Raw genomic sequence first — 20,782 nt, forward strand, 5'->3', positions numbered from 1 at the left:
TTAAAACAGTGCTGCCCCCCCCCACACACACACACAAAAGACTCAAAAATAATACACCCAAGGCAGAGACCTTTTCACCTAGCTGGAGAAGCCTGACAAAACAAAAGTGTCTTCAACTGTTTCTGGAAAGTACACATAGCGGGTGCCTGTCCACAAGACAGGGACAGCCACACTGAAAGCCCTGCCCTGAGTGACTGTGGAGCAGGCTCCTGATATTTTAGGGATTTCAAAGAGAGACTCTCCGGCAGAATACGGTGACCTCGTACTGGGTACATGAGAGACAAGGTGGTCTCTCACGTAACCTGGTCTGGAGCTGCTTAGGGCCTTATATATTAAAACCAAAACTTGATCCTGGCCGAGAAGCGGTTTGGCAGCCAGTGCAAGTCTCGCAAGCAAAGTGTTACCTGCTGGTGGTAGTTTGCTCCTGCAAGGAAAGTGATGCACCTTGGGACAAAAAAAACCCTAACTTATACAAATTTGTGGGAAATAGCTCTGTCAACGGCTAACAAGTTAAAAGCCGTCAGAGGCTGTCAACAAGGTGCTTGGGATGCCCCAAAGGGGAAAGGCAAAGCCCAGAGGGGCCACGGGCAGGATGCTGCCTCGCTGGCAGAATGTAGGACACTGCTTTAGTTGTTGGGGCCGCTCCCTGTAGCCTTGCAGAACTTTGAGCTCAGTCAACGGTATAAGTTCAAGTCACGCAGAGTATTCCCATCCCACCCACCAGGAACTCGTTCTTCTGCAGCAACAGCCGTGTGCTCAGGGATGAGCTCAACCACCCCCTCGGGTCAACTCACCGGCCAACATTCTGGACTTTGTGCCAGGTCAGTTTGGATTCCAGCCTTCGGTGAGCAAGAGCGATGACCCGGAAGCCCTGCCTGGTGTACTCTTCCAACACTCTTTCAAAATCAACAGGTACTAGAGGAAACACAATGAAACCTGTCAGGGCAAACAGAATCCCACTTGGACAGCTGGAGGGGAGCAAGAGGGTCTCTCACTGTACCGGTCTCTTGCTTGCACAGCCCAGCGACCACCTCTGGCGCCCCTTTCACGTAGGCATCCATCCGCTTCTGCCCAAGGGCTCTTGCCACCACGCACATCCGTTGCAAAGCAGAAGAAAATGGAAACTGCCGCACAATGCCGATTTCGTAACTGGCCTAACCAAATGAGAGGGAGGGCGTTAGGCCTACTCACCAGCATGAGGGTTGAGGAAATGTGACGAAGGCACAATGACAACAGAAAACACTCACCGAAAGCTCGAAGAGCTCCTGCAAAGGGCGGGGGGAAAGGGGAAAAAACCTTAATTACTGTCTTGTTCCATCATTGTGCACAGCAGAAACATGGGAGGGCACCTTCCCTTCACCAGCGCCTGATACACAAATAAGGCTGAAGAAACTGTCTTCACGCTGCTCTGCTCTGCTCCACCACCTGCCCCTTCTGCACACCCACAACGTCCTCACGCAGGGAGGTGCCTGATAACTGAGTCAGGCCCTTGGGCCATGTAGCTCAGAAACTGCTGGGATCAACCATGGGATGGACGGACAGACACGCACACACCCTGGACCAGCCAAGTGTGCTGCAGGAGGCCAGAGCTCTCAGCTGCTACAGCTCCCTGGCCCGGCCAGCTGTGCCGGAGGACGGAGAGCCTGCTGTCGCTAAAAGGACAGAGGGAAAGGAAGGCTCTGCACGGATCTACCATTTCTTTTGGGGCTGCAGGGCTTGGGCCCGGGAGAAGCTGCTTGGGCGGTCGGACAACAGTGGGCATAATCCGGTTATGAAGGGCTGTTTCCTCTTCTGTCGCTTCTTCGAGAATCTAAAGGAAATACGCATACGCCCACATTAGCACATGGTACCATTTCAGTCCCAGGATCAACAGTTCTGATGCAAAGCTCCTGGCTCCCATTAAATGGCCACAGAACAGGCGTGGCTGCATAATTATCTCTTTATTCTATTTGCATCTCGCCCCACACCCACAGATCTCTTGGTCAGGAACACTGAAATTCCTGTTTAATTTGCACTGGCACAGCCTGAAACGCACCAAACCAAACACCAGCAGGGAGAGGGTCATCAACTGCTGGCAGGTCACAATGCACGGCTGCGTTCTGACCACCTGGGTGAACCACATGCGGTGGAGGCCTTCCCTGGGCTGAGCCCAGGCAGAATAAATGCACTGGGAAGGTGGCTTATATTTGCCCCCTTCTGAGCTGGATGCCACTCCTCTGGAAGCCTGCGTGTCAATCGGCTGGAAGCATGACCTTGGGGGCCGAGAAGAGGCATCAGATACTTTATTAAAATATTTCTACCCTGCCTTTTGGTTTAATGGGTCCAGCTACAGTCGTTCGTGGACCAGAATAACCTGCCTGCAGTAGTCCATGATTAAGTTCCCGGCTGGACTACTGCAATGCTTTCTACCTGGGGCTTCTCTTAAAGACTGTCCAGGAGCTGCAGCCAGTGCAGAATGCCACTGTCCATGTGTTCTCAAGAGCAACGAGATGGGAGCACCAGCCCTGAAAGTACTACACTGGCTGCCAATGAAGTACAAAGCCTAACTCGAGGTGCAAACGCTAGTGTACAAGGCTCTAAGCAGCCCAGGATGCAAGTGCTTGAAGGAATGCCTTCCCTAGTACCCACCAACCTGGGCTTTAAAGATCGGTGGAGGAGGCTTTGCTTGTGGTGCCTTTGGCAAGTGCAGCCTGGGGCCTACCATACATAGCAGGGCCTTTTCAGTGGGAGGGCCCAGGTTGGGGAACTCCCTCCCAGTGGAGATCTGGCTGTCACCACACATACGCTAAAACCATCCTTTATTCATATGGGCTTTTGGAACTGAGCAAGAGGGCTCTACCTTCCTATCCTTTCTCTTACCGTTACATTGAATTTTAATGTCAATTTGTCATTTCAAAACCATCATTTGCGTATTGCATTTATGAAGATTGCTAGCCGCTCAATGAAGGGTTATAAGAAAGGTGGCTTTTATAAATGCTTTAACTTTAAAAAATGCTAACTAGAACAGTCATAAATTGCAACACAGAACAGCTGCCAAAACCCAAGGAAGGAGCTCTCCTAAGACCCAAAACCTCCAAAAATTCTCAGAATAAAAACCAAAGCAAGGAAGTGGAGAAGGAAGCCTCCTTCCCCACACCGCACCCATGTCCCTGTCCCCGGCTCCTAAGAGGGAGCAGGTGCCATTTTAGGGGGGGTGCATTCACAGGCAAGCACAGCTAACTCTCTGATATACTGAACACCCACCTTTCCACTACCTCCCCGCCCCCCAGCTGCCCTCCTGGGGCTAACACTGCTTCTCACCCATCCCGTGGCTTCGAGCATCTTCAGGTCAAGCGGGTCTCCTGAAAGGACTCCTTCGATTTTTGTCAGGGAATGACAGGCTGCCATGCAAGCAACAAAGGGAGACTTGACCAAACTCTCACTGCAAGCGTTTTGTTCTGGCAAAATGAAACTAGATGCAGAAAAAGAAGGAAGATTGGCAAGGGGTCATTACTAACGTGCCCATGACTGTGGTTTCACAGATGAGCTGGTTGCAGGAGGTTTGATTCTCTCTCTGAAACCAAACACCCAAATAGACCTTTCAAGTCTGCATTTCACAGGAAACCCAAATGTCATTCAGCCAAAAAGTTGGATAAATTCTGATTGGAAACACTGAAGACCACCACACAGTCTTACAAGAACACAAAATGGATTTGGACAATCAAGCATTTTGGAGGAGCAAGGTTCAGTTAATGTAGTTTCAACTTATCTTAAAGAATGATCACAAGTCCTCTGCAAGGGGGGCTCCTCTTGCATAACCTGATCAAGATTCCTGGCGCTTAAACAGAGCCCGATGGGTGATGGATGAGCAGGTAGCCTGGGGCAGGAAGGTTGTAATGTTCCTCCCCTGGCACCACCTGTCAGGCTTCCACCCGCGGCTACCACCAGGGAGACATGTAGTTTTTATTTTTCTTTAGCTCACCCCGCTCTAGCACAGATCTCTCAAGATCCCACTGCTAGGCAGCACCACCAGTCCCTCCCTGTAAACAATACTGCTAGAGACTTTGCCTCAGTCTCTCTATAGCTTTTTACTTTGTGTCTGGGTGCCCTTGCTGTCCACAACCCCCTTGTATCTTTGTCTATAGAGCATACAGCCCTGGGTTGCTCTGGATACTTGACATTGTTACAGTTTCTTCCTTCACCACCATATGATGCAGCCACCATATGATACGGTTTCCCTCCAGCCTTGGTAATTGCCCTGCCCTCCCTTCTGGTCTGTGTATCCCCAGCCAAGGATCAGGCTTTTGGTAAACCAATAAAAGTATTTATTTGATAACACCAGGAAACAACAAGATTATTTAGGAATGTTTAACAAGCGTATGATTTCATATAGTGTCACTCTTTATGTTTCTGGTCATACATATACTGTCTAAATATCAGCCAAATATAATCCAACCCTCCCTCAGAACTCTGCTAACCAACCCATCCAAATAACTCTCCACTAACGACTCTCCAACAACTCTCACCAACTGACCTCCTCTCTACTGTCATCCTCCCATTTATACCTTCAGCCATTCAAACACTCAGCCAATCATCATCCAGCATTCTCCAGCCTTCCAACCCATGCTCTCCCCCCTCTCATTCGATTCACTTACCATATATCCCTTAATAAACCTGCACTTACCATATTTACAGGTTTTAACATATAAGGACATCACAAAGGTGTTCACAAAGAGTAGCACACACAGCCCTGTTTACTGGGCATGTCAGCGGAGGAGAAAGCCCTGGACTTGCCTACACTTCACGGCAACAACTCTTACACGTGCAGCAACTTACCGAGCATTTTCAACCCTTTGGATCCCCCAAAGATCCAGGCCATCTTCAGTTAGAGTGCCTGTCTATTGATGGGAAAAAGGGGGGGAAATGAAATTTAAGAGAGATTGAGATACCAAGGAAAGTTTTTGACCATGGGCACAGACACAAAGAGCAGCATCTCAAATTTGTGGCCCACAAAATGGTCTAGACGGATACGGGACTGATCCTGGAAGTAAGCAAGTCTGCCCTGTCTGCTGCCTGGGATCCAGAAGGGACCCCCACCCTAACACAGCTGCAAGCCAAAACTGGGGAGGGGGGAAACTTTGCAAACACTTCACCTTCCTCCCAACACATGCTGAAATGGAGGTGTGATTTTGGCTCCCGTTTGCAAAAGTAACTATGGAACTATTCACAAGGGGGTTGGGGCAAGACACTCCTTTGTCCTGAGGAAGCTGCACTCGGAAGGGTCAGGGTATATATCAAAAAACAAATAAATAAGAGATCATCCAGTGCAACTGAATACCTGCATCTGGAAATGCAGCCCCACCCAGTCCTGCGTGACCACAGGAGGCTAAAAGCAGGGCTGTGGCAAATGCCTTCTTGCCACACGGCACTGGCAAGGGCTGAAAGCTCCGGCACAGCATGGAAAGGCAGGAAGCATCAACCCAGCTGCCCAGGCAGGGGGGCACGTCCACCCCTCCCATCCCTTAAAGCAGCAGCAGATGAAAAGAGACGGGGGAGGAGCAGGAGTATGCTCTTGCGCGGAAGGGCTCATCTGAGAATAGCCATGAACAGGCAGCAGTAAGAGAGGAAGGCAAGGTTTCTCTTGATGGTGCCACACATACCCCCCCAGCAAGGGTCAGCACTGCGCTGCTCTTAAGCTCCTGAGAACATGTAACTGTAATGAATCAAAAGTAATCAGCCGTGCACAAAACGAGCTGCAGGAATTCAAACACCATCCAAGGTTTGCATTCCAACGTCCTTTGAAAAAGAAAAACAGCCACATTTTTTTCCTGGTGAACTCTCTTTCCCTGCCCCTCAGTTTGCTTGGTTGTCCTTTCTTCTAAATCAAAGGAGGTCTCTAGTAAGTTTTGGGAAAAGGCAGCACAGTGCCTTCGAAATACACATTTTAAAACAAAAAGCAATGTATTCAGAGATCAGGTTCATGTTCATGTTCTGTTTTTTAAAAGGGTCACTCAGTCGCTAAAAAAAATCAACCCCTCCCCAATGCTTTTGTGGTTATAAGTGCCCCATAGGGAGAATTATCAAACAGTTTTACAAAACTTCTCCTCTAAGCTGAGCCACTTCAAACTCTTTTTTCTCTTGCAATAAAAAGGAAGACTGTTCTGTGGCATTTCAGTCCTTCTATTCTGTCTGTGCGCACTTTAAATTGAGGGTTTAGTTAAAATAATGTTGGGGGTCAGTTAAAGGGAAGGGAAGAAAGCGAAATTCTGCATGTACTAGGCAAAGCCCCCCCCCCAAATGATCACAAATGACCACCTGGGAACCACAGACCACTCAGCCTGACATTAATTCCTGGGGAAATTATGGAGCGGATTATAAAGAGGATGTTTTAAAGTGCTTTTAGTGTTTTTGTTTGGCGCCCTGGGCTCCTTCTGGAGGGATGCTTCTTCCCTTCTTCTTCTCTGATGTACTGCTAACAGTTGACTTTGACCAAAGGCTTGGGGTGGGGGGAATCTGGGCACTGGCCAAAGAGAATCCAGAATTCTATACTGGGAAGCATCACAGCTTCCCAGTTCATTGCACTGGCTTCCCAAGGAGTTATCAACATTCTCCAGTTTTCTAACATTTACTAAATGATTCACACACCTGTCAGGCAACAGAGGAGTAAGACTTTTAGACTAATCCCAGCCCAATGTGTGTGTTTTATCTCTGTGATTTGCTTCTTCATGGGTATCTCAATGAATTAAATCTCCTGCCCAGAAACTTCAGGATGAGCATGAAATAAAGAGAAAATGTGGAGGTCTCACACTGTCCACTTTCTAGGTCTGCTCTCAACTCAGGACAATCCACCCAACTGGTTCATACAGGAAAGGACCCACAGCAAGGTTATTCTAAAAGCACAGTTACGGGGTGACCTCAGAAGCCTCACCCTGAACTCAGCACAGGATTCCCCAAGCAAAAGAAGTTTGAAAAGCAGCTTTAACCTTGTCAAAGCACACAAGATTTAGCTGTCCGCAAATGTTGATCCTTTGAGGGCTAATGCAGAAGATTCCAGTTTTCTTCAACCTCCTTTGCGCATAAACAATCCCCGCAGTCATTGCAGCAGGAAGAGCTGGGGGCACCGTGATGGTGATGATGTCCAGAGACTCAATGACAATGATGTGGGCTGCAACCTAGAAGAAAGACAAAAGAGGGCCAGTCACTGCCAGCTCCAGTCACCCAGCGATGAAGAGGCTAAACTGGGTCCAGCACTGGCAGAAGCATCAGGGAATCTGCCTCCGGTTCCACTGAAGTCATTTTCTGAGAAACGTTTCGGTGTTGCCTTTGGTTTGTTGATCTAGTGAAGCACAGGATCAGAGGATGCTGCCTTATCCCAAGTCAGACCAGTGGTCCATCTAGCTTAGCACTGTCTACACTGACTGGCAGCAGCTCTCTAGGATTTCAGACAGAGAGACGCTGGGACTGAACCTGAGACCTTCTGCATGCAAGGCAGATGCTCTAACCACTGCGCTATGGCCCTTCCCCCTGTGGCACAATTCCCCCCGGACAAGACCTTGCATGAGGGGAATGAGGGGCCACCACTTCAGAAATGGGGGGGGAGAGAGAAGCATTTGTCTTGCATGCAGAAGGCCCCCAAATCAGGCAGCATCTGGTATGAAGGGTCTCTGTCTCGCTGCCTGACATTTTGGGGAAATGCTGCCAGTCAGAGCAGACAGACAAACAGGCAGATCTGGGACAAGGCCGCTTTCTATCCTCCTTATTTATTTATATTAATTATTTGATTTATATCTCGCCCTTCCTCCCAGCAGGAGCCCAGGGCGGCAAACACAAACGCTAAAAACACTTTAAAACATCATAAAAACAGACCTTAAAATACATTAAAACAAAACGTTAAAAACATTTTCTTTAAAAAGCTTTAGACACAGATTATAATGCAACAGGCATCCCACACGCTGGAAGCACGGCAGCGGGGGGGGGGGGTCTGCATTTTTATGTTTCAAAAGTAAAGCCTAGCAAAGCGAACAATTGCCTGTCTGTGCTGAATTCAACGAACTGGAAACGTTGGGAGCAGGCAATCTCCCTCTTCCTGTTTCTGGGGTGGTCCAGAAAGGAACTGAGCAGGCATGTGGGCGTGTGGGGGGGGGCACGCTTCGGAGGCTGGGCAAGGGCACCCACGTGTCCTCAGGGGCCAGAGTTGGCACAGGTGCAGTTTGACATGTGCACCACTAGGGGGAGTCCATGCTCTGCAGAATTCTTTGCATCAGGCAGGAGACCAGAGGGGTGGAAATCGTACCTCGTGGAGAATGCTGATGACGACCGTGTAGAGGAATCCAACACCTGCCACCCCCACAAGGCAGAGCAAGAACAAGTAAGCATCTCTGTAGAGCTTGAAATCCGTTGGCTTTGGGTACAAGATGGAACGGACCAGCTGCCCTTTAGAAGTGCTGAAGCCTGTAACGAAGGAGGGGATTTCCAGAGAAGGTATGAGAAGAGCAAAGCCCACCAAAAATCCTGCTAAGTTAGAAAGCCAAGAGGGCATTTCGTTAATGGGGCACAAACACAGCAAAGGAACGTTCTCTAGGCAGGCAGGTCGACTGACGTTTATGGCACTCAGCAGCAACAGCAGCAGCTCAGCCATAGTGGCCAGACATGTTCTCCTGCAGGGGAGGAGAACACGGCCAGCAACGTGTCCTCTCCACCCTTGCCCGCCTTGGCTTATCAAACCTTGCCAGGGAGGTTTGACTAGGCAGATCCAGGGTGCTGCCAACGTGTCGTTGCAGGAGGGAGTGGTCCCAGCTGCCCGGAAGGAGGCCATGATCCGACCACTCTTAAAGAAGCCCACCCTGGACCCACTGGTTTGTGACAACTACCACCCGGTTGCAAATACCCCCTTCTTAGGGAAGGTGATTGAGAAGGTTGTGGCAAAGCAATTGCAAGTACTCTTGGATGCAACAGATTATCTTGACCCATTCCAATCTGAGAGAGAGCACCCTTTGAACAGATGCCCACCCCACTCTCTGCTGAGGAAATGCCAGAGCATGCAGGCTGGAGAGCCTGCTGCCAGTCAGAACGGCCAGCAGCCTGACTTGGCATAAGACATAAGGCAGGTTCCTGAGTTTCTGGCGGACTCCCTGGCAGCTCAGAGATGTCATGTGGGTCAAAGGAACACCTCTGCCTCAACAGTCGACAAAGCTGCCAGCGCCAAGCTAGACTGGATGTCGTAAAGGATCATGAGTCATGGTGGAAATGGAAAATGGAAAAATGGAAATGGACTGCCTTCAAGTCGATCCCAACTTATGGCTGCCCTACGAACAGGGTTTTCATGGTCAGCGGTATTCAGAGGGGGTTTCCCATTGCCTTCCTCTGAGGCTGAGAGGCAGTGACTGGCCCAAGGTCACCCAGTGAGCTTCATGGCTGTGTGGGGATTCGAACCCCGGTCTCCCAGGTCCTAGTCCAACACTCCAACCACTGCATCACACTGGCTCTCTTAGTCACGGTAGAGGGAGAGAAAAAGAAATCCAAAATAATCAAATAAATAAATAGTGGGGCTGTTGACCTAACACGGCTCCATAAGGATTCTACACAGGGCATTCATGCAAATATACACCCAACAGCATCTGCTAACTGCGCATTCCTAGTAGATTCACCTGTTCTGACCACAATGGCTTTGACAAGCTCTCCAGTGTAGAAGCGAGTCTGGATGACGGTCGTGCCACAGAACAACGTGTGCCTCCTGTGCTCTTCAGGACTGTACACTTCGTCTTCCGGGCCTCCTTTGGGCTCCGTGGTGGGATGTGGCAGGTTGGTCTTTGTCACAGGAACACTTTCGCCTTCAACGAGAGCAAAGCCTGACTGGTGCCCAAAACACCACTCCCAGACGCCAGCGCTGGTGCAGTCCAGCGTCCCAGCTCTGGGCCACTGCCCTCCAGACAAGCTGCTCCACGTTACCTGTCAACATGCTTTCGTTGACGATGCAGGTTCCGCTGGTAAGCACCGCATCACAAGGCATGATCATCCCATTCAGAGGGACCACTATGACGTCTCCAGGGACAAGGTCCGTGGAAAGGATCTCTTCCACACCTGGAGGTGAGGAACACATTTGCCCAAATGCAAAAGGATCACTGAGGATCCTGACGTTACCGCTTCTGGCTCTGTTTCCGTTAGGCCAACAGCCCAGAGTGGCTCACTGAGGCACCTGGAGATCTCTCTGGGATTTTGACAGAGATTGCCGTCAGAGCTAGAGGATGTGTGCGTGTGTAGGAGACAGAACATTTGCGCCTTGAACGGAAATCTGAGGAAGAGCACTGCACGATGGCTGAAGGCTAAAAACACCTTCGCCAGGGCAGGGGTGGTCTACGGCCTCCCTCTCGGGTCCTTGCCGAAGGTGGCTGGTCCACGGCCTGTAGCCTCCAGTTATGCTTCCCGGAGGACTGCCACGGCCACTCTGCCACCAAGCAGCCTGGGCAGACAGCCCCTCCCACCCCTGCCAAGACACTCAGCTGAGCTGAGCTGAGCTGAGCTGGAGGAGAAGCCATGGGGCAACTGGCCCCTTCCCTCAGGGAAGCCCCCGCTCAGAGAACGAATATCAGGACCTTAGGCAGGGAATCCATCCAGACATGGAGGAGTCCACTTCCTCTCGCTTTCCCTTTCAGATAAACTGCCCACTCACCCACCCAACTTACCTTGGTTTGCTCTGCTGACCGATACCCGGACGATGCTATGAGCCGCCACCATGTCATGCAGCATCATGTATTGCTGGAGAGAGAAGGAGCAGATGGCATCGCTAGCTGGCAGCAAACCACCACACCGGCCAGGAACACCCCATCATATCAACTCCCCACCCGCCCACCCCTCATGCTCTGGCAAGGAAGCGGCGCTCCTGGCCTGCCGCCAGGAACAGGGCCAATGAACAGAATGCCAGTCCAAGTGAGAGGGAGGGAGGTTTATGGCTGGCAAATCTGTCAAGCGACACAGGAGGCCAATCTGTTCTGGAAGGGGAACAGAGTCAGCGTGGGGAGGTGCCCCTTGATACTCTGGTGGCAACTGTGCCAAGGGGTGCCTTAAGTTTTCAGCGAGACCTGCTGCACCAGCTGCACCCCTGGCCTCCATCATGCATGCTTTGGCAAGCTGCAGATTAGACGAGTCACATGAAGACTGTTCAGAACTGGCAGCAGGCCCAGAAGGCAGCAGGCGGCCTCATGGCAGGGACTGACCCCAGAGGCCCTGGAAGAGCTGCAATGGCAACCAGCTGATTTCTGGGCTCAGTCCAAAGTATGCTGGTTTTCACCTTAAAAGCCCAGCTTTCTCTTAAGGAATGGCTCCTCCTTTCTGCCCCACACCATGCATTCACCTAATCCAAAGAGGCCCTTCTGAGGATACAGCCATGCTCAGAAGCCCACTAGGCAGCAACAAGGACTAGAGCGTTGTGGTGCTTCATCTCTGAAACTCCCTGCCCATGGATATGCCTGACTGGCCACTTTGCTGTCCTCTTTTAAGAAGCTGATTAAGACTAGATTTTTCAGGAGGCTTTTCCTCCCTCATGTGAAAAATGCGAGGAATAGGAAGTTGTGCTCTGCAGATCTCCGATTCTTAGTGCAGTTTAGGATTTCGTTTTTAAAGGCTTTTAAACTGGGGGGATGGAACAGTATACATCTTGTGTTATCTGGTGCTTTATAAGGGGGATTCAAGGGTACCGAGAGGCAGCAGGTAGGAATTGAACACAACAGCAGCAATAGCAACGCAGTGTAACAACGTGACTTTAAACAAACCCAACGTATCACATACACACACCCCTATAGAAAACCAAAATCTTCTACGTCCCACACACTTCCATTCTCTTAACAGACCAGTCTTGCCAGTACTTGGAACGGAAATCCCAAAAATCTGTAACACAGCAGTACCTTTATTAGGCCACCCAAAACATCACAAGACAGTGTGCAAGGCCCTGGTGCATGGTGATCCCTGCCGGGCAGCTAAGGAGGCCTCCGCTGCATGTCTGCTCACACACGCACACATATTGACACTTAAGACTGTTGTTACCAGATGCAGACTCCATGGCTTCAACATCCAACCAACCCACCATTACCCACCCCCATCCCTTGATCTGTTTACCATGTGGCCTGATGAAGAGTCCTGGAGAACTCAAAAGCTTGCACACTATTTTGATATTTGGGTTGCCCTAATAAAGGTATTTATGGTCCATCTAGCTCTACTATAGATTTTGAAATTTTATTCTGGGCCAACATGGCTACCTTTACTTTTTTTCGGGGGGGGGGGGAGAGAAGAAATAATGTGAGCCTTCCCACATTGGGCCAGGGGTCACCTAGCTCAGAATATTCTCTTCCACCAGCACCGGCTGTCCAAATGACTCTGGGCGGAGCCAACGAAGTAGCTCCGTAGCGCAAGGACTTCTGGCTGTGCAATGGTGCTTCCCCACCTTCTCCTCTCCCTGTGGGGCCCCTTCATTCTGTTCTGGGGTTCCCTCCACCCCCCTGGAGCAGGTCTGGGGAGGGGACGCTCCGTTGCACAAATGGAAATCCTTGAGCTGACGGAAGTACTCCGTGGCTGGACAGATCCCTCTGGGGGAGGGCCAAATCAGGCAAGGCCAACCTGTCCTCCTTCGTTAACATCATAATTAGAGTCACACATCTTTTAGAACACGACGTGGCACTTCCAACCAGCCCAGTTAGCTGCTGTGTGTGTTTGTTACAACAAACTGCAGCAACTGGACTCAATGGCCTGGTAGGCCCCTTCCAACTCTACTATTCTCTGATTCCAAGCTATGCTGCGTAACCCTCAGAAGCGTGTTTGAAAGTGCAGGTGCTATTTCAGCCAGGAGTGCTTTTGCAAGGTGGAATCATCTCCCGCTGAGATCTTCCAGTCACGCAGACAACTGAGGGGGAAGACAATGAACATCCTACAACAAGCTCCTGGGGTTGAGTTACACGTAAGAGCCGCTGGCCCCAAAACTTAAAAGGCCACAGAAGTGAAAGTTCACAACTGGGAGCATTCAAGCCCTTTGGCTGCAGCAGGCAGGCAGGCAGGCGGGCAGCTGAAGACACCTTTTGAACTTACCTTCCGGATGGTATACAGTGAGCTAACAATGGATATCAGAGACATTATCACAATTGCTGCTGCATAGTAGTAATATTCATCTGTGCTCCACAAAATCACACTGAACAGCTGGAAAACGTAAAAAGGGTTGAGAACCTACAAGGGGACGGGGAGACGAAAAACAAAAACACCAGATTATGCCCTTTGCAAGAAAGAGCCTCAGTCATCTCTCTCTGGAGTGCTGAAGGCGAAGAAATTTATGACCTCTTATTATACATTTTTGGAATTCTGACTATTCAGGCCCCATTGCAACATCCGAGCATAATGTGACGACACACTTGCAGTGTGCTTGGCTTCATTTAAGAGGCTTATGGCTCATAGGGATCAGGCTGAGTGTTTGCAAGTCAGGAATGAATGGACTAAATAAAGCCTGAAAAGCAACAGCCCCACAAGAGCAGACCATCTGCCCAGCTTGCTGCAAATTAGCCGGTGAGATTCAGAGCTGCACTTTCAGGTCTTCATAAGCAGAAGAGAAATCTGAGCAGCTTTTCCTGGACAGCCTTTAATCCTCTCACACACAGTTTTCCCCAAATTGAGACCCCACAAGTGCACCTTCTCCTCTCTCAAACACACACATGCAATTCTTACCTCCTTAATCAAAAGTTTAAAAACGGAAGGCACTTTCACGGCAATTTCATTTACTCCATAGAATAATTTTCTGTATCAAAAGGTGATGAAAACAGAAGCATTTAAATTTGGCTTACTAATACTGTGCTACGCCTACATGAGCATTAACATGAACAGCAATGTAAGTGAGTAGGAAGGAGGGAGCATGAAGGGTGAGGAGGAAGGCTGTGCCTCCTGCAAACCCAATGACCCAAAATAGCTCAGTCCGGTCCAACTGAATGATGAGCCTCGTCAGGCCCAGCTGAGGAGGTCCAAGACAAGTACTGGAATCTCGGTTCTGGCGGGGGAGGCGGGGCAGAGAGAGAGCTAACTGCAAAGATCCCACCACCCCCTTTTGCAGCTATAAAGACTCCTGAATGAGCGCTGTCTTGATGCCACCGGAGGGTCCTGGCCCAGTGGGTGGAGCATCTGCTTTGCATGCAGATGCCACAGGTTCAATCTCCGATGGCACCTCCAGACAAGCTAGGAAAACACACTGCCTGAAAACCCTACAGAACTGCTCCAGCCAGCCCGTTTGCGGACAGCGCTGAGGGAGACAGGCCAAGGGTCTGACCTGGCAGCACAAAGGCGCTTCCCCTCCTGCCCAGCCTCCGACCCTGGCTGCAGGGGGACAGGCGGGTGTAGTGGCTGCACTGACAGAGGCAGCCAATCATCCCACGGACAGCATGACCACTGCAGGCCAATCACAGTGGACTGTGGCCCAATGCATTTGTCAGGGAACATTTAGGAATCGCTGAGGTGAAATAGCTCCACTGTCCTGGTCACAGTCTTGTCTTGTGCAAGCCAGAGATCTTCGTCTTTCTGATCCAGCTGGAAAAATCCACCCTGGAGTCTGATTTCACAGAATCATAGAATAGTAGAGTTGGAAGGGGCCTATAAGGCCATAGAGTCCAACCCCCTGCTCAATGCAAGAGCTTCTGGATACATAAGGCTAAGCCCTACTCAGAGTAGACCCACTGAAATTAATGAACCTAAGTTAGTCATGTAACTTCACTGGGTCTACTCTGAGTAGGACTAACCCTACCCCCCCCAAACTCTGTGGATATTGGCCTTATTTATTCCATTTATATCTCACATTTCCTTTAATTTGCTCAAGGCAAAAATCCTCTTAGAGGTTTTATTTGCAGTTAAGAGGTATACAAATTTTGTTAAATAAATAAATGAATGAATGCATGTTTCTACCAGTCCCAAAAGTCACAGTGTCTCAACACAAGGTGAACCAGTTCAAACCACTTTCTGAAACCCACACAGAAGACTTCAAACAACACAAAAAAATTATACACACTACCAATTGTTGAGTGTAACTGCACAACTTTCACATTTTAACAAAGAGCGACATGTCTTTGGCCAGTTGCTAGCTCTACCACATACCTGTAATCTTGCATCCCCTTTGTGAGGCCTGCACTGTGTTCATTGTGAATTGAAGAACAGGAAGTAGATTCATCCAGACCCCTAAAAGAAACAGAGCTTATTAAGATGACACGCATGCACGCACAAACACACACACCTGCTAGCAGAGAAGAGCCCTTTCATCAGTGTCCGCTAAAGAAGGGAATTGTCATGGCCCCTTCAGAGGACTCGGAGGAAGAGGAAGAGGCAGAGCTGGCAGACCCAGCAGAAGGAACTAGTGGACCCCCTGAGGACACAGCTCTGGCTCTTCCGCAGCTGGAGAATGTCCAGGACCTGGCTGAAGCCCCTCAATCGGATTCTGGGCATGAACAGGAGGCTCCCCTCCCCCCTGCAGAAAGGAGACGCCAGCGAGTAGCACAGCAACGAAGGAAGAGGTCGGGTCGTTTAAGAACAAGCAGCTCTGAGCAGCTGGGAGACTAATCACGGGCACCTGGTTTAGGGAGTCTGTTATAAAAGGCAGTTCGTGGCTGCAGCAGACTGCTGACTACAACGTCGGTTGTAACCCCTCGCGTGTGACGCCGTTGCTAGCCTCTAAACCTTCGGACTGGACCCCTGGCTTTCTGGACTCTGCTTCCCTACCTGGACGACGCTCTTGGACACTGCTACTGGGTAGTTTGTCAAGCCTTCCTTCTGCCAGCCAGCCTCCGTTATCTGCCTGGCCTTGACTGATTTATTGCCAGCTAACTGCCGGCTGCTCCGTTACTGCCCAGCCCCCAGCCCTGAAGCTGACAGGAATGGAAAACAGCAGCAATTCTTACTTTATGATGCTGAAGTTTTGTACCACATCGTTCCAGAAATACTTCACACTGTGGTGGGTGAAATAACGGATCTGGAAGACACATGAATACAATTAGGCAGTCAAAGAGCATGGCTTGACAGAGATCACTAATAAAAACAAACAAGTTTTAAAAAGCAAATAAAAAAACGTGTGGAGTTCTGGCTGCTCCATGTTGCCAGTTTATCGCTTAATAATCTAATTTTGTCTACTATTAGGTGAAGCAAGAGAGGAAAGGCCCTGCAGTTGCTCTCGCATCAGAGGTCCTTACATTCTTCACAATTCTGAATCAACATACATGTCTGCAGCATCCACATACAGTTAAAGCTTACAACGTGTGTCAGCATTTCAAGAGCTATTTGCTAGTGTAAGAAATATTTTAGGGTTCCATGCCCTAACTAGGAGGTCCAGCTGAGGGGAAAAGATGGGCGAGGACTCCGCTCACACAGCTAGAACCCCCCAGTCCTCCCCAAGACTCTCCTTGTGGACAGCAGTTGTCCCAGGCAGAAGCAAACATACATAAATAATGCTACATTTTGGAAATTGCCACAAAGAGGACAATTCCACAACTTGGGCAGTGATACCTCTTGTAGGTGAGCCTGGGAGCATCTGTCCAAATCATTTCCTGTCTCTTCAGCCGGATTTATGCATAAATGACCACTGCAGCCATTTCTCATCTTCTCCGACACATATTTTGGGGTCTGCAACAGATTTGGTCCCAAAGAAAGCACAATGCGAACCTTTGCACAAAACCATATCTGGAATTCATCCTTTAAAAAACAAACCAGGAAAAAGATTTTCAGAACAGAACAGAACATGTACAATGACATTCTCACACCTTCCGATGAACTGGCAGCTGGTCAGCAGGGCTGGCAATTGATTGATTGATTTTATTACATTTCGTTGTTGCTATTCTACACATATATGTGCACTCAAAGTGACTTAAGGTTAATAAAAAATTAAAATAAAGAAGTAAAATATTAAAAATATATTAAAAGATAAAGACAAAACAGTGCATAAGGCAGTGGAACAACCCTTCTTAGGAAGGCTACACAACAGAAGCCCTCCAGAAGGCTTCCAAATGCCTGGGAGAAGAGAGGTGTAATTTTGCCTGGTGCCTACAGATGGATAATGATGGCCCCAGGCATGCCTCCCTAGGGAGGGCATTCCACAAATGGGGGGCCACCCCTGAGAAGGCCCATTCTCATGTTGCCACTCTTGACACCTCCTTTAGAAGGGGCACATCAAGAAGAAGGGCCTCCGAAGCCAAGCACAGGGTACGGGTTGCTACATACAAGGAAAGGTGGCCCTTGAGGTATTGGAGTCCTGAGCCGTATAAGGCTTTATAGGTCAAAACCAGCACTTTGAATTGAACCCAGAAACTAATTTAATCTATGAGGAGATGCTTAACTACAGTGCTAGGAGGTGTGTGTGGGACCCCCAAGGGAGGTCCAGCCCAGAAGGCAAGGCTGGCCTGTCTCACCAGAGGATGGGCGGGATTACACCATTCAGCTAAGCCGGGGGGGGGACTTCAGGGGCTTAGAGCTCTCCCCGACATCCCCCTCCCCAACAGATACACAGGCAAAGAGAGAACCACCCTTTCTTCTGCATACGGCTTCTGGCTTCCTGCCTACTGAGCTGGTAAAGTCTCAAACATGCTCAGAAGAGGAGGGGGGTCATCTTGAGCATATACAACCTATAGAGGCCCCTTCCTTACTTTTTATTTTATTTTAGTCTCACCCATTCCCCTCTCTTTTTGGTGCACAGTTCAGATTGTGAGCTTGCAGGCAGGGACAGGGCCATTTAATGTTTTAACACTACCTAGCACTTCTTAGGTGCTTTTATTAAAAAAAAAGAACAGATAAGGAAGGTGGTGGCAATTTCAGGCTGTGATGAATATGGCCAAGGAATGGGTAAGCCTCTTGTCAGAGATGGCACTGGAAGTCACTTTGTTCTTTATTGTTTCCTTCCTACCCTGAGATCTCTGCATAGCAAAGAAAAAGGGGTAGACAGGCCACGAGTGAAGGCAAGAAGCCCAGGGCCACCAAAGGCCCTCACTGCACACTTTGAGAATTGCTTGCTCACAACACTCTTTTAGAGCAAGCCCACGTGACAGCTTGCAAACTTCCAGAATTATTAGCTAGTTCCTGCTGTATTTTAAACAATTTTATTTATTTATTTATTTCATTTCTAAACCGCCCATAGCTAATAGCTCTCTGGGCGGTGTACAAAACAAGATTAAAATACAATATTAGGATAAAATCAATGGTGGGGGAACAGCAACCCAAGAGATTGCCCTGTGGATAAGAAGCTTATACTGTCAAGCAAAAAACTCTGATGCGAGACAAAGTCTGTTCCCCTGTCAAGATGACACGATCGGTCCAAGGTCTCGCATCTCTGCCAAATCGGGCACTTCAGGACCAAGAGCAGAAACTCACGGTGGTCCTCAGCAGCACCACTTTGCAGCCTCTCAGCGAAGTCCTTTTGCATGTCGCTTTCACCCGCCACTCAGGCATCCAATAGAGGAGGAGGAGGAGGAAGCCGCCCGTGCAGAGCACCCCCCCCGCCACGAGGACCAGCTTCCACCGGCAAAACGTGTAGCCATAAATCTTCTGCACGGAAACAGGGAAACATATCAGAGAGAGACAATGGCATCCTGACAGCTTCAGCGGAACAGCTCAGAATCAACCGCGTCAGGAGCGATTTCTTCAGCTCCGAAAAGACTCCGGGTGCCTGAGCTCTTCCTCCTTCCCAGGGGAATTCCGGGAGACTGCTTAGTTCAGTGTTGTCGGAGCTGCTTCAGGCAGATTTCTGGCCCAGATGCAGCGAGCTGTGCGTGCCAAGAAGGAAGTGCTACCAAGCACCCCGCACTGACGCAGCCTGTTGCAAGAGCAGTTGGTCTGATCAGACTCCCGGCAGCACCTGGAGAGCAGGAGGAAGAAGCCGCCCAGTCACCCTGCTCTGCCGCTCACCAGCTAGCACAATCAGGGGACAGACACAGACACACACACACACACACACACGAGTGCAAGAGGAAGGCGGCAGACAAACAGCAGGGGACAGACGCTGCTGCCACCTCTTTTAAAATAAAAAACAGAGTGACAGCAGGGACTTGTTCCAGGCAGTTCTCTCTGTTTTGGAAGAATGCAGACCAAAGTTATGGGGGGACGGGGACTTTGAACACTTCGGAGAAAAAACTTCTGGCCAGCGAAGAGAGTTTGCTCCTGTCCTCTGTTACTGCCAACTCCCCAATGCACAACACACTGAGACTTCTCCACCCACCCACCTCTGCTCTCTCAAGTTCCACCACCCCAGAATCCTACAGCCTCTGCAAGGATGGGCTTTCCTGACTATGGGTGTGGTGACACCTGCCCAGTGGAACACTTTTGCACATGCGATACATGGAAGACAAACACTAACAATTAAAGGCATAGGGCATAATTGTCAGAGAAATGCCACATCACCACATCCTAGTCACTCAAGGGCATCATCCCCATAACCTGAGGAGGGCAGCAACGTTTTTCAGCGCATGCCCAGTTAAAAATTATAAAGCAGGAAGACATAATTCAAATGAATCTAATCATGGTCTATTCCATCTGGACAGGATTTGACTCTCTGGAAGAGTTAACAGGGAGGGGGCAGCAGCAGGCATCGGACACAGGCAGGTAACTTGGACAACAGCCATGGGTTTATTTCCACAGTTGTAGCACAGAGGAAACGGAAGCGGCAGAGGCCCACTCCAGCAGGAAGGACATCTGGGCAGGAACCTGTCCAGAGCAGCTGCGGACAGTGTCTGTGAGCTCCAGCAGCAACAGGGCTGAGGCCACAACAGGAGCCAACGGGGCAGGAGCGCAGGGAGCAGGAGGTCAGCAGCCTCTTGCACAACAGCGCTATGTGGGAAGCTGTGGCCGTCCAACAAAACAAACCTCAATCCAGGCCAGAAGCTCAAAAGCACCTTGAGAAGCCTCGCCATGAGAAGGTGGCAGGCAGGTGAGCGACCTGGCAATCCCTGGCCAAAGGAAGGGTAGGCGAAGCAACCAGGCAAAAGGAGGAATGCAGCAAAGACCCCAAAGAGCAGCAGCCGCATCTTGCAACCGAGAAAGGCCACAAGGGACTCCTGGCCTTTTCTGCAGTGGCCACTCTGCAAGCAGCAGCTCAGAACTGCGCAAGAAGAGCCTGTGAGACCAGGCCACAGAGGGCCCATCTGGCCAGGCATCCTCTTCTCACAGCGGCCGGCCCAATGCCCCAATGGGAAGCCCACAAGCGGACCTGAGCGCAAGAGCAGTGCGCTCTCCTCTCGCGATCCCAAGCAACTGGTCTTATTCAGAGGCAAGCTGCCCCCAACAGCGGAGTCAGAACATGGCCACGGTGGCTAGTAACCAAGTTGGTGGCCGTCACTGCCTCCAGTGGAAGCAAATCCCATAGTTTAACAATGCGCTGTGTGAGGAAGTCCTTTCTTTTGTCCGTCCTGAATCTATCAGCATTCAGCGTCACTGGATGTCCACAACTTCTAGTGTTATGAGAGAAGGAGAAAAGCTTTTCTCTGTCGGCTTCATTTTATATACTTCTGTCACATCGCCTCTTACCCACCTTTTCTCCAACTATAAAACCCCAAATGCTGCAACCTTTCCTCACAGGGGAGTCAATCTATCCCCCTGATCATTTTGGCTGCCCTTTTCCGAACCTTTCCCAGCTCTACAATATCCTTTTTGAGGTGAGGCAACCAGAACTGTACCCAGTATTCCAAGTGTGGTCACACCACAGATTTGTATAACAGCATTACGATCAGTGTACATGCAAAGGTAAGATTTCTTGCCTAACATGCGTCGTTTCACACTTGCTCACGATAAACCTGATCTGCCATTTTATTGACTATTG

At 49.8% G+C, this 20,782-nt stretch overlaps 1 protein-coding gene across 5 annotated transcripts in view; it reads right to left on the reverse strand.

Moving 5' to 3' along the window:
* The window catches only part of ATP13A3 (ATPase 13A3), an 83,479-nt gene that overhangs the window by 31,510 nt on the left and 31,187 nt on the right, over positions 1 to 20,782 (reverse strand). For 4 of the 5 annotated variants that reach the window (XM_061637645.1, XM_061637646.1, XM_061637644.1 and 1 more), the window contains 17 exons: positions 18,343 to 18,516; positions 16,489 to 16,674; positions 15,888 to 15,958; positions 15,091 to 15,171; positions 13,681 to 13,750; positions 13,054 to 13,188; positions 10,662 to 10,734; positions 9,928 to 10,059; positions 9,627 to 9,809; positions 8,273 to 8,430; positions 6,963 to 7,151; positions 4,816 to 4,877; positions 3,301 to 3,451; positions 1,694 to 1,810; positions 1,248 to 1,265; positions 1,001 to 1,154; positions 795 to 915 (listed from right to left, as the gene is read on the reverse strand). In XM_061637645.1, coding sequence (XP_061493629.1) covers positions 795 to 915; positions 1,001 to 1,154; positions 1,248 to 1,265; positions 1,694 to 1,810; positions 3,301 to 3,451; positions 4,816 to 4,877; positions 6,963 to 7,151; positions 8,273 to 8,430; positions 9,627 to 9,809; positions 9,928 to 10,059; positions 10,662 to 10,734; positions 13,054 to 13,188; positions 13,681 to 13,750; positions 15,091 to 15,171; positions 15,888 to 15,958; positions 16,489 to 16,674; positions 18,343 to 18,516 — 2,075 coding nt within the window. The remainder of the gene's footprint in view (positions 1 to 794; positions 916 to 1,000; positions 1,155 to 1,247; positions 1,266 to 1,693; positions 1,811 to 3,300; positions 3,452 to 4,815; positions 4,878 to 6,962; positions 7,152 to 8,272; positions 8,431 to 9,626; positions 9,810 to 9,927; positions 10,060 to 10,661; positions 10,735 to 13,053; positions 13,189 to 13,680; positions 13,751 to 15,090; positions 15,172 to 15,887; positions 15,959 to 16,488; positions 16,675 to 18,342; positions 18,517 to 20,782) is intronic. The other variant, XM_061637648.1, reaches the window with a different exon arrangement.

The sequence above is a fragment of the Rhineura floridana genome, chromosome 7 (genome assembly GCF_030035675.1).
Source record: "Rhineura floridana isolate rRhiFlo1 chromosome 7, rRhiFlo1.hap2, whole genome shotgun sequence".
NCBI classification, from domain to species: Eukaryota; Metazoa; Chordata; class Lepidosauria; order Squamata; family Rhineuridae; genus Rhineura; species Rhineura floridana.